Raw genomic sequence first — 18,971 nt, 5'->3', positions numbered from 1 at the left:
AATTTACCTAAAAATCTGCACGTGTGACTCCAGCGTCAAGACAAAGGTAAGACTCAAAAATCTTATTTACAAAGCATTCAAAGTCAAATTGGTTTCAGCATGTACGTTTCTTTATTAACACAGGGAAGTGCATCTTTATGATCATCTTCACCATGGCGACCCATCAATGCCTGAAATCTCCCTACATTGCCAACTCTCATCCAGATGTATATTAATTTAATGCTATGAAGTTAAATAAATTGTTACAAGGTACTTAATTCTACTTTGTTGCATTTGCTTTGCACTTTGAGAGCTAACACAGAAAAAAAGAGAATAGATTGTAAAAGAAAGTCTCAGTTGCACATATGTATCTTTATGTATCTGTTTGTTTGTAGGAAGAGCATGTCTGTAAAATCTTGAATCTTGTTTGAAATCTTAAAACAAACACTATAAAGAGTTTATACTTTTTGGATGAATTATTAATTATAAAATGTACACATAAAGTTCCATTGTTACATTGTTATTCACTGGAAATAGCAGATTTAGTTTCCTTTTTTCACAGCCTATGCTGATTTTGGCCCAAATCACTCAGCAGAGACACCATACTAGTTTTTTCTTTTTGTATTCATCAGAACATCTTGGTTTGGGGGCACAATAAAATGGACATTAAAATCAGCTAAAAATACATGACAGATTTGTGGTCCCATTTTCATCAGCCACAGAGTGACTACAATGGTAAAAACCATTCAACTTGGAATGCACTGCACAAAACCAGTATAAATTGCACAATACTTCTAAGTAGCGCATACATGAGAGCATGGTGATATTCGATTGCCAAGGAAAGCAATAACTGATGTGCACCTTAAATACAATCTAAGTCAATTTAGGATAAAAGTGTCTGCCAATTGCAAAAAAGTAATTTTTTGTAAATACATAAGTGAAGTACGTGATGTGGATTATAGCCATGCTAGATTATCATAATCATTTTATATTAAATGTTTCTAAAGGTCTTTAAGAAAAATGAATATTCATGAGGTGTTTATCCATTCCTTAAATAATATTTCAAGATGGAAATGGTTTATTAAGCGATAGAATGCATGAGGTTTTGTGTCCATATTTAGTTTTTTGCTTTGATATCTATATCCTCGTCTCTCAGTTTCTTCCGCACTGTATCCTCAAGTTCTAATAGCTTCACATAGAGGGCCTCTGACACGTTTTCATCAATATCCATCTGAAAACACACAAAAATAAATTAAATTATGGACAGAATCGGCAATGAATGGTATGAACAAAGTCAACAGCTGAGAAACATGAAAGTCCATGGAGTCCTTTTCGCAATTAACCAAATCACAAGGCATATAAACCCTACTACGATTTGCTTATTAAAACTGGATTTAAAATAGACTAAAATGGCACACAAATAGATAACCTTTTTGTCAGTTCTGACCTTGTGCGGTTGGGTGTAATTGTTTCCAAGCCCAGAGGTCAAGCTGTGGTATTTGGCCATCGGGTCCAGTGACTCAGGTTTCTGCATGAACAGCCAAAACTGTGTAATAAAAAACAACAGATGAAAACTGAGACTGGGAGAAAGCAGTGAGGCCCAGACAACCGTGAATGAACAGATTGTGTGGAGTCATCAAAAACTATTAGAATCAGAGCAGTTTCACATCTTGACTTATTTTTTTCCACTCTTTGTACTATGAAACATTTACAGTTTCACTGTTGAAGAATTCAGATGTTCAAAATTCATGAAGTACAATTCAGGGTTAAACTTGATGATGCTATATGAATGTTTGTGATGGTGCTGGTACTTACCAAAGCCTCTGCTCCATTGTAAGGTGAGAGGGTAAAAGTGTTGGTAAAAATCCTTATCTGATGAGACATGAACATAATGTTAATTTGTGTAACTGTACTATTAGTATTGATATTCAAAATTAAGTAAATTGAGGACCTACAAGCCACATTATGGGCATGATGAGAGTCCAGAAGAATGATGGTAGAATGCCATAGGTGAGGTTAGTCATGACCAGACCAGGACAGATCACTGATGAGTACAAACCCTGTGAACAGATCACTGGTATTCATGACTAAATCACAATTTTTAATAATCATTAATAATTACAGTATAAAACATCATGCAATAAACCATTTTCTGTAGGGAACTGTGAACTTACACGGTTGTTGTAGTGACGGTTTAGGGCTAAACTAAGTAGATCAGATGCATATTTGGAGGAGCTGTAGGGCTCACGGCCTTTCTGATGCTGTATGTCATCTAGACTAAAAGCTGATCGCTGGGCATTACTGGAGGATGTCCAGGTCACTAGAGAATTGTGGTCCATCTGACACAATAATGGCTCCAGTTCTCTCACCTGTCACAGAAGCAAAAAATGCAGTTGCATCATGAATTGTACTGCTTAATTTCAGCACCATTTAAAGTGCTAAACAGAATTGCTTAAAAAAAAAAAGCCCTCTCCAGTGTTTGGCCACACTGGTAATCCTCTCATACTGTAAAAAATCTAAATTTGAGAGAACTTAAAAGTTTAGGGGAACCAGCTTCAGGAGATTTTCTCAACTTGTTGTATTCACATTATACCACAGAAAGTTTAGATTTTTAACAGTGCATAAACTATCACTATTAGTTCAGCCATAAAAAAGACTTGTATATAAATTAGGAATTAAAAAAATAAAACTATACACTACTCTTTTTATGTTTTTAGTCTCTTGTGCTCACAAAGGCTGCGTTTATTTAATCGAAAAGATTGTAAAAGTGAAATATTTTATAAGTGAAAATAATATTATAATATTATAAAAAAATGCAAATTTATTTACATATTTTACAATGTAATTTATATCAAGCTGAATTTTCAGCAGCAGATACTCCAGACAGTCACGTCACAAGATTATTCAGACATTATTCTAATATTCTGATTTAGTGCTCAAGAAGAAATCATTTTATTATCAATATTGAAAACAGTTTTATTGCTTAAGTTACCATTTTGTGGATTCTTTGAGAAATAGAAAGTTAAAAAGAACAACATTTACTTGAAATTGAATTTGCTGAACAACATTCTTTTTGTAACATTTAAATATCTTTACTATCTTATAAACTGAAATTGTTACACGCGTGGTCTTGGAAACAGAGCAGGCACACCTGCACCTGCTCATTACGTTATGTGTGTGTTTGGGATCAGTAAGGTTTTGTCTCTTGTTCACATCAAGGCTCTATTTATTTGATTCAAAATACATTAAAAAAACTGTAATGGGAGATATTATTTCTAATATTGTTTTTTTTTTTGTTTAATATACTTTAAAATATAATTTATTTCTGTGATCAAACCTGAATTTTCATTTATCAGTGTCACATGATCTTCTGAAATCATTCTAATATGCTGATTTGTTATCAGTGCTTTTGCTGCTTAATATTTTATTTATTCATTTTTGGAAACTGATATTTTTTCTGGATACTTTTATGAATAAATGTAAAAAAGAAAATCATTTATTTAAAATTAAAATATTTTCTAACAATGCGAGTCTTTACTCACAATGTCTATTACTTTTCATCCATTTAATACATCCTTGTTGAAAAAAAAAAAGTATTCATTACTTTCATAAAAAGAAAGAAAAAAATGTACTTACTCCAAACTTTTAAACGGCAGTGTAATAAATGCTGTTTTTTTATTTTATATTCATAAAATAATCCTGAAAAAAAGTATCACAGTTTCCAAACAAATCATGAAGCACCACAACTGTTTTCAAAATGTATAATAAATCAGCATATAAGAATTACACTGAAGACTGGAATTATTCAGCTTTGCATCACAGGAATATATTATATTTGAAAGCATATTAAAATAAAATGTGTTATTTTAAATTGCAATAATACTTCACAAAATAAAAGGGCTTTTTCTGTATTTTTGATCAAATAAATACAGCCTTGATGAGCACAAGTCTTACCCAAACTTTTGTACAGTAGAATATATAAAATCAAAACTCTAAATGAATTTCAGTGTGTGGGGTGAGAAAGAACCAGAGGGCAACTTGACTAGAAATACAAGCCTCACTCCTCCTCACTCGGTGCCGTCCCGGCAGAAAATCGATACGTCTTGTCTGGCCTTCGAGGACATGGAGTGTCATATCTACTGCAACTTTAATGTCTGAGGCACAATAACACAACTGTATAAAGAAGCACGAGGAAAGAATACTGCTGCCTGACTTCCAGCCCTGGTGACCAGATGCCTTCGAGCAAATGAGTGAGCTCTTCAGTAAGCACACAGCAACACTTCACAAAGAAGCACAGGGCTGCAGTTTGAGGACTCAAAATAACTTCAGCACTAGAGACTTTCGAATGAATTATTGATCGGGACAGCTGCCAGGGAACAAGTGGTTGGCAACAGTGTAATGAATCCTGTGGCATTTATGGCTGAATTATTGTTCCAGGAGATCTTTTTGAGGAAGATGATTAGTTTGTGCTCTATCGCAGCTATGCTCCTATGAATATAACTATATTATACATATTATATACTATATACCGGTAATTATAATCTATATTTGTGATTACATCTAGTTAAATGTATGTATGGTCACATAAACACATTCATTTCTAATCCATCAACTTACCAGAAGGAAATGACCAAAAAGATTAGTGGCAAACACCTCCTGCAAACCATTGGGTGTGACCTTATCTTCCTGGGTCAGAAGACCCTCCCCCGTGGCAAACATGCGAACCACATTACTGATGGGAAGAAAAATAAAACAATCAATTATTCAGCCAGTGTTTGTGGGTCTGGTGGGACAGGTGCATTTTTGGGAGTTTAATTAATCCATTCATTTATCCCAATTACAACCAATATAAACAGCATATATGTTTAATATTTTCCCGTTACCTTTGTTAGATAACATTTATGTAACAAAGTGCTACATCCTTGTGCAGGAATGGCAGGGGCAGAAACACAAAACTCACACTTTCACTCACACATACGCACACACATACTGACAGCAGGCCCAGAGAGTAGGAGGACAGAGGGAAGGTACACAGCACCTAAAGTTTTCACATTTTTATTATCCCCGTGTCCAGTGGACCTGTATATCCTGTATGTAATGTAAATGTGTAGGGGGTCATTGTGAAGTGTGGAAATTTGTTCTGATATAAGCCCTTCACAGAAAAAGAGTTTGAAATAAATTATTAATCAACATAATTTTTCTTTTTTATATACATATACATATACATGGGGGAAGTCTAATGGTTAGAGAGTCAGACTCGCAATCAAAGTCTGAATTGTGGGTGGGGGGAGTGCATGTACAGTCCTCTCTCCACCTTCAATACCACGACTTAGGTGCCCTTGAGCAAGGCATCGAACCCCCAACTGCTCCCTGGGTGCCACAGGATAAATGGCTGCCCACTGCTCCGGGGGTGTGTGTTCACGGTGTGTGTGTGTTCACTGCTGTGTGTGTGCACTTTGGATGGGTTAAAAAGCAGAGCACGAATTCTGAGTATGGGTCACCATACTTGGCCGTATGTCATATCACTTTCACTTTCATACACACACACGCGCACACACACAGGCATATATAATAATAACTAGGCTAATTTATACTAACTTAAAATACATATATAAGGTATGCAACAATTAATGCTATAAAAAGTATAATACTGAATCACTGTATGATGCATGACGGATGCATTACATATATGTAATGTTGGAACACAAACTTGCTTTATAGAATATATTTAGAAACTATGAACCACTGTTCAAAAATTTGGAGACAGGAAGATTTTTAACATTTTTTCTGAAGGTCTCTAATGGCCACCATGCATCATATTGTGATATATTATCACAATTTAAAATTATATTTTCTTTTTCAGTATATTTTAAAATGCAATTTATTGGCAAAGCTGAATTTTCTGCAGCCATTACTCCAGTGTTCAGTGTCACATGATCTTTAAGAATTCTAATATAAATTTTAAATTTTAATTTAATTTAATTCAACATGCTGATTTTGTGCTCAAGAAACATTTATTATTATTATTATTATTATTAATTTTGAAAACATAAAACATTCTACTACTACTAATAATAATTCCGTCTCCGCTGTCACTTTTAATTCATTTAATCCATCTTTGCTGAATAAAATTACTAATTTAAAAACTAGTTAGTTTAAAAAAGTTTAAAAAGTAAAAAAAGTTTAAAAAATTAGTTACCCAAAAATTGGCAGTGTTAAAGAAATAAATACTGTACCTAGAAAACAGGCCTTTATAAAAGGCTTTGTGATCTACCCTGGGATTAGGCATGATACCAGCATTGAGATACAGATAGTCCAATCTGTTGTACCTGTTGAGGAAAAACAAGACGATTTAAACAAGTTTAAGATAAATTAGGCTTTAAATTTATTTATTTATTTTACAGTTAAAGGGGGGGTGAAATGCTCGTTTTCACTCAATATCCTGTTAATCTTGAGTACCTATAGAGTAGTACTGCATCCTTCATAACTCCAAAAAGTCTTTAGTTTTATTATATTCATAAGAGAAAGATAGTCTGTTCTGATTTTTCCCAGAAAAACACGACCGTCTGGAGGCGTGACGTGTGGGCGGAGCTAAAAAATCACGAGCGCCAGTAGGCTTTTGCGTTGAGAGCGTTTGGAAGTTGTGACATTACTGTGAGGAAAAAAAAACATCATCCAAAACAAACCATGGCTAACAGTCAGATTCAGCCATTTATTTATGATCCAGAATCAGATCCCGAGGCTGAAACTGAACGAGAGCAGCAGCAGCAACGACTCGCTCCGAGTGGGGCTCGAACCCGGGTCTCCGGCATGGGAGGAGGCAGAGATATTTGAAGCAGTTTTACTCAACGCCTGCGGTTCCAACACACGATCGTGACCCTTTTTCGTTTTGATTGCATCATCCTTAAGAAATAAACTATACGCAAAACACGCAAACTGGGCCTTGTTTGTAAAACAAGCATCTTCGAAATGCAGGGAACAAACTAAACTATACGCAAAACACGCAAACTGGGCCTTGTTTGTAAAACAAGCATCTTCGAAATGCAGGGAACAAACAAAAACACTTGCACAACTCCGTTGATGCTCTGTAAAAATAAACTCCATCCACTGGTCCCTTAATGCTGTTTTTTTCTTTGGTAATCTGTGCAGGGTTGTCTTGCCCTGGCAACCAAAAACACACTTCTTTTGTGACTTTTCGTGACACTCTGGCTCTGATCAGTGAATGTCTGTGCTCTCAGTGCTCTGCTATACGGGAGCGCGCGCTCTTCCGGCAGAAATGCCCTTAGGACCCATATAAGGAAATTCCGCTCCATCTAACGTCACACAGAGCCATACTCGAAAAAAACTTTCCGTAACTTGTGACAAACTGGAAGGAGTATTTTGGGGACAAAAATACTCCTTCAAACGTACAACTTAATTTTTGAAACTTTGTCCATGTTTAGCATGGGAATCCAACTCTTTAACAGTGTAAAAAACTCAGTATGCATGAAATAGCATTTCGCCCCCCCTTTAATCATTTATTTAATGTTATACTTTAATCAGACTGGAGGCTTCAAAAGTGACACCTCATCTGCTTAACTTTGCATGAATTCAAAAGTGCCCAAACTGTTCAGACAGTATTGATTCATGCTTACTAATTGTAGTGCACAACATTTTAATAAGCACAAATGAGATTTAAAAACTACAGTGCTGTGCAACTTAATTTTAGTCTGTTTCTAACATATAGCTGAGATGACTTGGAATATAGTGGATGAGTCAATGGGTTACTATTATGGTGTTTTTAGGACCTGACACCCCCCACGGTCACAAAACTGTATAAAAAGCATTAAGTCTATCAAAATTAGTGTATTTTGGCAAACAGGTACTGGGATGTCTTACTTCTGCTTGAACTCCTCAGCAGCCCTGAGCACAGAGCGCATGTTGCCCACATCTAAGTTCAGCAGAGTAACCTGAGCTTGAGGGTGAGACACTAGAAGAGCCTGTCGGGCGGCCTCGGCTCTCTGCATGTTCCTGCAGGCCAGACAGAGCTGCAGCTGGGCATCCTGGCTTAACAGACGCTCACACAGAGCAAGGCCAATACCACTGAACACACAATAAACACATGCATGCAAATAGGTTCATATGGAGAGAACATACACATTTATGCAAACAGGGTTATATGTATTGAACGTACACATTTATGCAAACAGGGTTATATGGTGTAAACATACACATGTATGTAAACAGGGCTTAATGTACGTTAGTGAACATTAACATGCAGAGAAAAAGAGACAATATCCAACATGTTTTCTCAAGTATTAGCTATATGAGAACTTAACTGCGGAATAATACACTTTAAAAATAAAATTATTCCTAATATCGGTCTCTTTTATTTTATTTTTTTAAATCAAGAATGTTAATTGAATGTAGCGTAAAAGTTGTCAGTACAATAATAACCGAATTAAGTTTGTTACAGTACGGCAGTAGTCAAACATCAAACAAACTTTACCACCGTCATTAACAACGGTGATGTCTGACTATTATAACTATAACAGTGATGTTAAACTACTAAGTAAACAATTAGACACACAGTTTCGTTACCTGTTTGCACCGGTTACCAACACTACTTTCTTCATCCTACCCTTACATTGATACAATATACGACTATGCTACCTGTGTAAATTAATCGTAACGTGGTCTTTCACCAGCGTCTGTGTATGGACGGGGTTTGCACAGCCGCCATGGTGTGATTGGAGGTCACACTTCTATCGGCCAATCAGCTGTTTCTTTTCTGTGACGTGACATCTACCCTGACCAATCCAGATTTAGCCACTGTCAGACCAGACTGGCCAGTTACTTCGATAGCAGAAAATTATCAGAAACTGAATGTTGCAATCAGATTTATTTGACAGGTAACCAACGCACGAAATAAAGCATTTAAAAAAGCGAATGTGTGACACTGGAGCACAAAACCAGTCATAAGTAGCAGGGGTATATTTGTAGCAATAGCGAAAAAATACGTTATATATCAAAATTATAGATTTTTATTTTAAAAATCATTAGAATATTAAGTAAAGTTCATGTTCCATGAAGATATTTGGGAAATTGTCTCTCGTTAATATATCACAACTTAATTTGTGTTTAGTAGTATGTATTGCTAAGAACTTTTTATTTTTTGCACTCTCAGATTCCAGATTTTCAAATAGTAGTATCTTGGCCAAATATTGTCCTATCATAACAAACCATAGCCCAATGGAAAGCTTATTTATATATATTCTGATGATGTATAAATATCAATTTCATAAAAGTGACCCTTATGACTGGTTTTGTGGTCCAGGGTCACATATTTGAGTACACACGATGTTAAAATGAATGTCTTGATACATTCCGGGTTGTACACAAATGTAAAATTCACTTAAGTATACATACAAATACACGTTTTTAGTACTGTAAATGTTTGAAATCCATGATTTTATAATTATAAAATGTCTACACAACAAGTTTAAAGGCTCATCAATTTATTATCTTATGTACAGTTTCCTAACATATACAATAGGTTGTTAGAGAAAAATGGTTAGAGGACTGCTAATAAAAAATACAGTACAAAGCATAGATTAGAAAGAATAAGCATCACCTAAAGGAAATTTTGCTATGAATAAAATAATAATAATAATAAAAAATACAAAAATCCAGTTTTTCCATGCATTGTGATAAGATGTTGTCAATAGAGAATATGACATTTTTTAATTTCCTCTACTCACAAATATGTTTTATAAAGTGGAATGTTTTTGTAAACAAACTCAAAACCTCAGAAGGGCTTATTACTGTTTCATGTGGTTATGGTTTAAAGGAAGAACTTTTAATAGAACATTTAATAAACATTTAAACAGTGCAGAATTAAAGCATATCTATAATGCAACTTCATCAGTCATGTCAAGAACGCTAAAATTAAAGATAAATGATTTTCAAACCCACAACCAAAACACTTATTATAGACTGGCAGATATCTCAACCAACCACAAAAGGTGCACACATTTTTTTTTAAATATGGTCATATACAATGACCTTACAAAAATGATTTACATGTATACAAGTTAATTACAACACCATTTTCCGAGTGTCCCATTTGCAGCACTTTTCACATGCCAAAACATATCACAACTTACTGTAAACCATCATAGTGCATCTGTTCAATACAAATCCAGTATTTATCCCACACTATAACAATCCAGCACCAGAATATACTCTGACATAGAAGACAAACAGCTTTAAAATACTTTTTTTTTTCTCTTTGTTTCTTTTTTTTTATACACATAAACAAAATTAGCTCTTAATAACAAATGAACTTACTGCCCCATTTGGCCTAATGTGAGATTAGTTGAAATAGTATAGGACAAATGCAATGAACTAAGTATTATATCTGATTTCATCCAACTTCATGCAGATGTTGTAAGACATTTCTGTAAAGAATTATGTCTATTCATAGCTCATTATGCTGTAATGCAAAAGTTGTTTTGAGCGAAGAAATAAAAGATCACAAATGAAATGGACTTAAATAATAACCATTATCACCCTCTCAAGATTCTTTAGACAATAAAACTACAAGAAAAGCAAAACACTAACATAATGCAGTACACTTAAATATATGACACAATATAGGTAGTTGCAGGAAAACACTAAATTTATAGTTTTAAATGTACAAATTTAATTGAATTTTTATGATTTGAATTTGAAATTCTGTGACAACCAGATCAATTGGCTTTCTGTTAATCCACTTGAGTGCAAGTGGTCTTTGCAGTTTACTACAAAGACAAAAAAAAAAATGAAGTAAAATAATAAAATATTTTAGCATTTTCGATAAATGAGATGAAAATATACACAAACGTCAAGAGACATCAAGATAAAACCAAATGTGAATCTGAATGTCAATTAATGATTCTTATTTACATTCAAGCTGTCTTCGGCCTTAAAAATACTGAAAACAACATTAAATTGGAAATAATAAAAGGCGCATTAGTAGCGGATACCTTGTTTTTTTTTTTGCATTTCCTCTTTATATTAAAAAATCTTCTTATCGATATTTTAGAATATTTTGCATTATTTGGAGAAAATACACAGTGTGTTAAATCCAATTTGTCTGTGATAAAGGTGCCTACATTTATTGCTACATTTTCATTGTCCTAGTGCTGCACAGGTATTGTAAGCCAGCTGAAGGCACTTAGTTATGGGGGTGTAGTTACAATATATATCAGTTTGCCTTTGCACACTCACAGTGAAAATTGCTACAGAAAAATGATAAATTCTGATCTCACTCATATATGGAAACATATAAGTATGTTTTACGTTGTATAGTTGACTGGAGTCCTGTGGGCGCACTGAAATGTCTCTGGAAGTGCCAAGGTGGGCACATAAGTGGACACTACGGCTTGCAATCCAGTAACGTGTGATGAATCTCCTGGAAGGAAGGACGCTCTTTGGTGTTCCTGTTCCAGCAGCTCAACATGAGCTTGTAGACAGGGTCAGGACACATTGGTGGCTGAGGCAGGTATATCTGAAAAGAAGAAGTGGTACACTATTTAAGGTTAATAATTATATTTTAACACAACAGGAGGGTTAAAAGAACTGTTTTTTTTTTAATGTGAAGAGCAAACCAAACAAAGTTTTTGACTAAGAAGAAACTTTAGTACAATGGAAAGTTTCAATGGATGTTAAAAGTTCTTCATTGAACCATATATGTCAATACAGAACCTTAATGGATTAATGTATGGATAAATAAGATCAGTTTAATCAGATCTCATCAACCTCTACACAAAAGCAGAAGAGTAGATATACTTGTACCTGTCTCCTTTGATCCCGAAAGAACTCTCCTGTGTTTTCAATGACCTGCTCATCTGACAGCTGGGAGTAAGGCTGCTCTTTGCAGAAGGTAAGCATCTCCCAAAGGGTTACACCAAAAGCCCACACATCACTGGATGTGGTGAATTTCCCCTGTAAGGATAAAAATCATCCTGTGTCAGACTTTTATAGACACAGAATCTGTCTTTACACACCGAAAGATCACTAGAGATTCATTTGAAGCCAATTCAGAGCACCGAATTATTCGGACTATAAGTCGCCTCAGTCCAAAATTACGTCACGATGAGGAAAAAAACATATATAAGTCGCACTGGACTATAAGTCGCATTTATTTAGAACCAAGAACCAAGAGAAAACATTACCATCTACAGCCGCGAGGGGGCGCTCTATGCTGCTCAGGGGTAGACTACAGGAGCACTGAGCAGCATAGAGCGCCCTCTCGCGGCTGGAGACGGTAATGTTTTCTCTTGGTTTATTTCTCTTGGTTCATGTCAAATTAATTTTAATAAATAAGTCGCACCTGACTATAAGTCGCAGGACCAGCCAAAATATGAAAAAAAGTGTGACTTATAGTCCGGAAAATACGGTAGATAATTTTTTTAGGTTGTGGATGTGTCTGACCAGAAGAATGCTCTCCCAGGACATCCAGCGGATGGGCAGCACCGCTCTACCCTGGATACGGTAGTAGTCTCCGCTATACAGGTTCCTACTCATTCCGAAGTCTGCAATCTTGATGGTGTAGTTCTTTCCTACTAGGCAGTTGCGTGTGGCCAAGTCTCGATGCACAAAGTTGAGTGATGAGAGATACTTCATGCCTGAAGCAATCTGTGTGGCCATGTGGTGAAGGTTACTGTAACTGAAACAGTTAAAGCAGGATGTGAGTCATAACCTGGTGTGCTTAAGAACATTACCAAAAATTCAGTTTAGCAATAACATGTTGCATGTTGATTCGTCAGATTTCTGTTCGAAGTAATGACGACGAGTCCATCTTTCTTAGGGATTTAGAGTCACAGTCCACCACTGTATTGTTATCTACCTGACTGTGGGAGCGTTGCTGAGGAGAGCAATCATGCCCTCAGGCTCATGGCGGGACAGGAACTGATTAAGGTCTCCGTTCTCCATGTACTCCGTGATCATACACAGAGGGTCAGAGCTCATACACACCGCCAGCAGCCTGATGATGTTAGGGTCTTTCAATCGTGACATGATCTTAATCTCCTTCAAGAAATCATTCCTGTAAGAATTGAAAAAAGGAGCTGTGAATAAGAATTGAAATTCATGAATATTAAAGCAACAGGATGCATTTGATTTCCATTAGGATGTAGTGACAGCGTTGTACATGATTGTGACATTTGGGCTTGCAAACCTAGCGTTTTTATTTGCATCCGCTCGAAGCATTTTGACAGCCACAAGCACTGTTTGGTTTTCAATGACATCGAAGGAGAAGTCCTCATCCATGAAATCTTGCATGCCTTCTGCTTCACACAAATGCACCTGGCGACACGCAAAAACAGTCATTTAGCATATTCACCCTAGTAAAAGAGTAACATATCAAATTATTTTATCTCAAGTACAGTTCAAATCTGTTAACATATTTACTGATATATTGCTCGAGACTTACTGATATAAAAATCACAATTAAACTTTATTTGGTGTACTACTTGTGCACAATGCATTTTTCATAATATTGAACCTAAAACATGCTTTTTTTTATTGATGAGGATTATATGATTCTTGAATAATATCAATCTTTAAATGTAAGATATTTAAAGTGTACCAAACGTTAACTTGCAATGGCTCCACTTAAGCTCAACCAAATATACTTCAGTATATGTTTAGTTAATCTTCGGCACTACTCCAGACAATTAAATTGCATTAAGCACAAAATTTGTTGTTCCAATTAAGCAGTCTACCAATTTAGTATACAATAAAAAAAATTATTAAGTACAGAAATATGTAAATATCCTTTAACATGAAATAAATGTAGTTCAAATACATTTTAGCACATTTGTTTTACACTAGGGCAGATATGATTTAATATCATTGAACATGCTCTATTCAGAAAGTCTGGGGTCAGTATGTATTTTAAAGAAATTCATATTTTAATTCACCAATGACACTTTACATTGATCAAAGGTGACATTTATAATGTTACAGAAGATTTTAATTTTAATAAATATACTTTCAATACTTTCAATTCGCCAAATATTCCTAAAAAATGTATCATGGTTTCCCCAATATTATTAATAATAGCAATAATAAAAGTTTCTTGAGCACCAAATTAGCATATTATTAATATTTCTTAAGGATCATGTGACACTGAAGATGCTGCTGAAAATTCAGCTTTGCCATCACTGGAATAAATTACATTTGAGAACTTTTGAACAGTACAGTTTATGGAATAGGATTTTTTTCCTAAATCAAGATTCTAGTTTGTTATTTGAGAACTGACCTCTCCAAACTGCCCTTCTCCCAACTTTTCTTTAAAGGTGAGCAGCTTCCGAGGAAATTCTTCCACAGCGACATCCTTCCCTGACAGCAGGTCCATGGTAAGGGCAGACACTGCGTAAGTGTTGCCCCCAGTTACCCCCTGCAGGTTGACGATGTCTGCTTCAGCGTAATGTGGGACTCCCTCTTGTACACTGGCTGAAGCCGACTTGGAAGCTGTATTTGTTGAAGCTGCAAAAAACAAAAATTTATATATGCTATTGCATAATCTATAGGGAATATCCATATATAGTCTATACATTGCTTCTGGAACTCACTGGTGTCTTCTGAGGTTTGGGAAAACTCTGGCAGTTTGCGAACCAGGCGGGATGGCTCTTGGTAGTCGGGTCCCAGAGGGAATATGCGCTCATAAGTGGAGTTGGACTCTTGCTCGCTGGGCACTGAAGACGGGCTGTTGTTGTTGTTATAGGTGAAGGTCTCACTCTGTATTGACAGACTAGCAGTTAGTTCATCATCCAGCATCCTCCGAGACACCTGGAATGAAGGATGTTTAGTGAAAAACTCTAAAAAAGGTAAAATATTAACAAGTAGTTCAACGTGATATACATCTATGAAACCATAATTGGGCAAAATTAAAAATTTAAAAAATTAAAAAGTAATATAGTAAGTAATATAGTAATATCATTTAATATTACATTTTAAAATAACTATTTTCCATCATTATTTATCTTATAATGTAATTTATTGCTGTGATGGAAAAGTTCAATATTCAGAAGGCATTATGCTACTCCTCAATGTTACACGATCATTCAGAACCGTGATTCTTTTTATTTTTAAAGTTTATTTGATGAATGGAAAGCTCAAAAGGAAATCATTTATTTGAAACAGAAATAGTTTGTATTGTTATAATTGTTTTTACTCTCACTTTTTATCAGTGTATTGAGTCTTTGTATTAATTTTATATAAAAAAGAGAATTTTATATATATATATATATATATATATATATATATATATATATATATATATATATATATATATATATATATATATATTTTTTTTTTTTTTAAGCTATGAAAGCTTCTGCCAGACACAAGCTTCTCACCTTCTCAAGCATCTTCTGCCACACTTGTCTCCATAGTATAATAACAATAATGGCCACTAGGATGAAAATGATGGCAACCAAGCAGCCAATTAGGATCCGGGTGTTGCTGTCATCTACTTTGTGGGTGGGGTCATCCCCTAAGAAGGGGATAAAAAGAAAGATAACTTGATGCTGAAATTACACTCCAGAAACGGTCAGTGAAGTCTATTCAAATGGATTATAACGCAGAAACCGCTGGTTCTCGACATATGACTGATTCAGGAACAGCGAAAAATCTGACCTGGCTGTATGCTGATGGGAGGACCGGTTTTGGGGGGAGCCAAGGTTGTGTTGTACATGGCTGTATCTGAAATTAGTGCATTAAACCAGCCATTATAGGAAGACTGTGCCATTAGGAAACAATTCGGACAGCGTCGTGGTCTATGCATGGACATTGACTAACCTGACTGGAAGGTGATTTCACTAAACATCATCCAGATGTCAGAAAAGTAGTACTGGCACTTAATAGCACTGGCCATGTGATTGTAGAGTGAGACGGTGACGAAGCGGGCGCTGGGGTTGACATCATCCATCACGGGGCTGAATGATACGGGTGTAGCTTCCCAGTCCAACTCCGAGCGAAAGTAACACACCACCTTCTGAAAGGTCTTCACTCTTTGGGAGAACATGTTGTTGCAGTGCACCTAAATCAATTTGGATTAAAAGGGAGACAGAATACAAAGCATTATGGCGGGTGTAAATAAAAGAGAGTTGCGTCATGTGAACCTTTAAGTCACCCAACAATTTGCGATCACTAAATCATGTAGTTCCAGCAATTAGACTGCACTTTTAACAACACACCCTATGAATTGAAAATGACTTGAGAAAAGAGAATCATCAGCGTAGGACTTGACAGACATTTCTACCTTCATGGTGGTGAAGTTGCGGGTGCGGTCAAACTCAAACATGATCTCGACATAACCGTTGGGAAAGCTCTCGTTGGTCCAGCCGACATAGTCATAACCAGGCCATACGTTGTAGACGTGACTGTGTGTGAAATCATCGAGGCCACACATGCCATCCGTCAGCTGTCCAAGTCCTTCTGTCATACTACGGGGGAAAATAAAGCCAGCATATATCTTTTTGCATATATATACAAAGGTTTCAAATTTTGGGGTAGGTAAGATATTTATTTTTAAGAAATTAAAACTTTAATTCAGCAAGGATGCATTAATTGGTCAAATGTGACAATAAATTATTCACATTTGATCAGTTTACGAACAAAAGATCTATTTGGAATAAATTCTGTTCTTTATATTAATCAAAGAATCTTGGGAAAAACTGTATCAACGTTTCCACAAAAATATTAAGCATTACAAATGTTTTCAATAACAATGAAAATACGAATTATTAAAAAATACTCGCAATTCTTGAGCACCAAATCAGCTGATTTCTGAAGGACCATGTGATACTGAAAAAAAATAGCTGCTGAAAATTCAGCTTTGCAATCCCATAAATAAATTTCCAATATATTGAGGCAGAGAAGAGTTATTTTCAATTAAATTAATTTTACTGAATTTACTGTTTTTACAGAATTGTTTATAGACCAATGCAGACTTGGTGATCATAAAAATATCCTATTTCAAAGACATTAAAAATTCTTACTGACCACAAACTTGTAAATGGTATTGCATGTTTATATATGAGTTGCTACTTTTCGTTGTGTGTGTATTTATATATATTAAAAAAAAAAAAAAAAAAAAAAAAAAAAAATATATATATATATATATATATATATATATATATATATATATATATATATATATATATATATATATATATATATATATATATATATATTTTTTTTTTTTAAATCAAGCCTCTCACATGTATTTAATACCCTGACTACTTAAAATGTTGTTCTGTTCTTCACACCATATGGCCACTAGATGGAGCCATTTAAACATTTATCGTTTGTCCCCCGCCAGCAATGACACAGGTTTCTCTTGTGATTGTTTAATGACTATGAATCTGTGGATTTTTACTTTGCACTTTCCTGCCAGCTCTATCAAGAAGGTAAACACGCTTTGCACGGTGTCATGGAAGGCATTGTTCAGGAAGCAATGAGTCAAGTTCTCCCGTGGACACTGTGAAACCACTGTGACTCTCTTGGGGCTTTGCACCTGTCGTCATAGCAACAAGACAACAACAAACTGGCCTGTCTGCATTGTGTGACTGATCTGGGATCAGTTGTTTCATGTGCCAGGCATCGGGCAAACAGGTCAGTTGAAACCATTCTGATTCTGAATCAGTTGTCAGTCGAGATATATTGACATTTAGTCGTAGATTTAACATTGTACATCATATTTTGTAGATGTGGGATAAGACTATATTATGTCAAAGCTAAACTGCTACACACTCAGACTTAGATTGGTGTAATGTTAAAGGTGTAATTTCCTCATTCATTCTCAAGCTTGTACTGACCTGTAACTCATTGCTCCATCATACACTGAATCATTGAGATAAACATGCTGTCCATTTAGAGTCATCTGCTGGCCAAGTGGAGAATTATATGAAACCAAGCCATCTAGAAACAGACACAGGAGAACACTGTCAAAACTTTTAGTTTGTTTTTTTTTCCTTCAGGTGGAAATGTTAGAGGAGGTTCTGCGCTATGACATAATGCTGATTCATCCAACTGAAGGACATTAAAGTTGTCATTACAAAATGATAAAAATCTCATCTGCATTTACAATTTCCAGAACAACATATATCATATCACTGCAATATTGTTCTAATGTCACAGAGAGAGTGAGAGTTTGCAAGGCTTGTGAAGACTGTGTCCTCCTCAGTATCATATAATTCAGTGTAGTAAATAAAATGAAAATGCTGCGGTGTCACAAAGACCACATGAAATATAAAATTTACAATTTACAATTGTGCTCTTCTGGGAAAATAGACCAGAAAAACGAAAAAAAAAAACAAAAAACGAATGACTCATCTTGCATTACCCAAACTTCTGGTTTCTTTAGAAAATACATTTAACATAGATCTGAAAATTGTGTCAAGTGATTTCATTGGCGGTGTCCTCAAAGGGATAGTTTACCCAAATAATTAACCGGTTTTTAATTTCTCTTTCATGGAACACCAAAGAAGACTAAAAAAAGAATGATTTGAAGCATTTAACTCCACTTTATTTAGTTCATTAGTTGTCGGACTTACCTAGCCACTCACAGCCGTACAGTTCCACACGCATACAGACGTTCATGGAGTGATCGATGACGGGCATGAAGCGGACGAAACGTGCAATGATGGGGGGCTCCAAGTCCTTCAGCACAATGTCATAGGCATTCCTGTTTCCCTCGATCACCTACACAACAGAAAAAAAAAAAATGCATTTAGATTTTCAAATATATGTGGACACCTAAACAACTCACATGTGCTTGATGAACAGTTAACATTTCATCAAAATCATGCGCATTAACAGTTGCACTTCTAGGAGAGCTTTGCTGGGATCAGAAGTGTCATTGACGTCAGCCACAGACGATGAGGTCTGGCTCACAGCTGCTGTTTCAATTAATCCCAGAAATGTTTGATTTAGTTCAGATCTGCACACCAGATCCAGTA

The 18,971-nt window shown here is 35.4% G+C and overlaps 2 protein-coding genes across 5 annotated transcripts in view; both read right to left on the bottom strand.

The window, feature by feature from the left end:
* Window positions 1-1,034: 1,034 nt before the first annotated feature.
* Window positions 1,035-8,726, bottom strand: hsd17b7 (hydroxysteroid (17-beta) dehydrogenase 7). Its single transcript, XM_052559666.1, has 9 exons — window positions 8,560-8,726; window positions 7,858-8,061; window positions 6,216-6,308; window positions 4,597-4,711; window positions 2,154-2,348; window positions 1,935-2,039; window positions 1,795-1,851; window positions 1,427-1,525; window positions 1,035-1,210 (listed from the first exon to the last, which is right to left on the bottom strand). The coding sequence occupies exons 1-9, from the start codon at window positions 8,592-8,594 to the stop codon at window positions 1,097-1,099; spliced, it is 1,017 nt and encodes a 338-aa protein (XP_052415626.1). The 5' UTR covers window positions 8,595-8,726; the 3' UTR covers window positions 1,035-1,096.
* A 115-nt stretch (window positions 8,727-8,841) lies between these two features.
* The window catches only part of LOC127960102 (discoidin domain-containing receptor 2), a 31,985-nt gene continuing 21,855 nt past the window's right edge, over window positions 8,842-18,971 (bottom strand). The window contains exons 5-17 of one of the 4 annotated variants that reach the window (XM_052559652.1): window positions 18,567-18,714; window positions 17,829-17,931; window positions 16,271-16,454; window positions 15,808-16,048; window positions 15,646-15,711; window positions 15,366-15,502; window positions 14,580-14,796; window positions 14,267-14,493; window positions 13,181-13,308; window positions 12,851-13,048; window positions 12,436-12,670; window positions 11,797-11,946; window positions 8,842-11,509 (exon numbers count right to left, since the gene is read on the bottom strand). In XM_052559652.1, coding sequence (XP_052415612.1) covers window positions 11,378-11,509; window positions 11,797-11,946; window positions 12,436-12,670; window positions 12,851-13,048; window positions 13,181-13,308; window positions 14,267-14,493; window positions 14,580-14,796; window positions 15,366-15,502; window positions 15,646-15,711; window positions 15,808-16,048; window positions 16,271-16,454; window positions 17,829-17,931; window positions 18,567-18,714 — 2,166 coding nt within the window. In that variant the 3' untranslated portion in view covers window positions 8,842-11,377. The remainder of the gene's footprint in view (window positions 11,510-11,796; window positions 11,947-12,435; window positions 12,671-12,850; window positions 13,049-13,180; window positions 13,309-14,266; window positions 14,494-14,579; window positions 14,797-15,365; window positions 15,503-15,645; window positions 15,712-15,807; window positions 16,049-16,270; window positions 16,455-17,828; window positions 17,932-18,566; window positions 18,715-18,971) is intronic. The other 3 variants (XM_052559654.1, XM_052559653.1, XM_052559655.1) reach the window with 3 other exon arrangements.

This window comes from Carassius gibelio, chromosome B6 (genome assembly GCF_023724105.1).
Source record: "Carassius gibelio isolate Cgi1373 ecotype wild population from Czech Republic chromosome B6, carGib1.2-hapl.c, whole genome shotgun sequence".
Taxonomy (NCBI): Eukaryota; Metazoa; Chordata; class Actinopteri; order Cypriniformes; family Cyprinidae; genus Carassius; species Carassius gibelio.
Note: the sequence above shows the minus strand (reverse complement) of the source record. Positions and strands in the feature narration are given on the sequence as shown.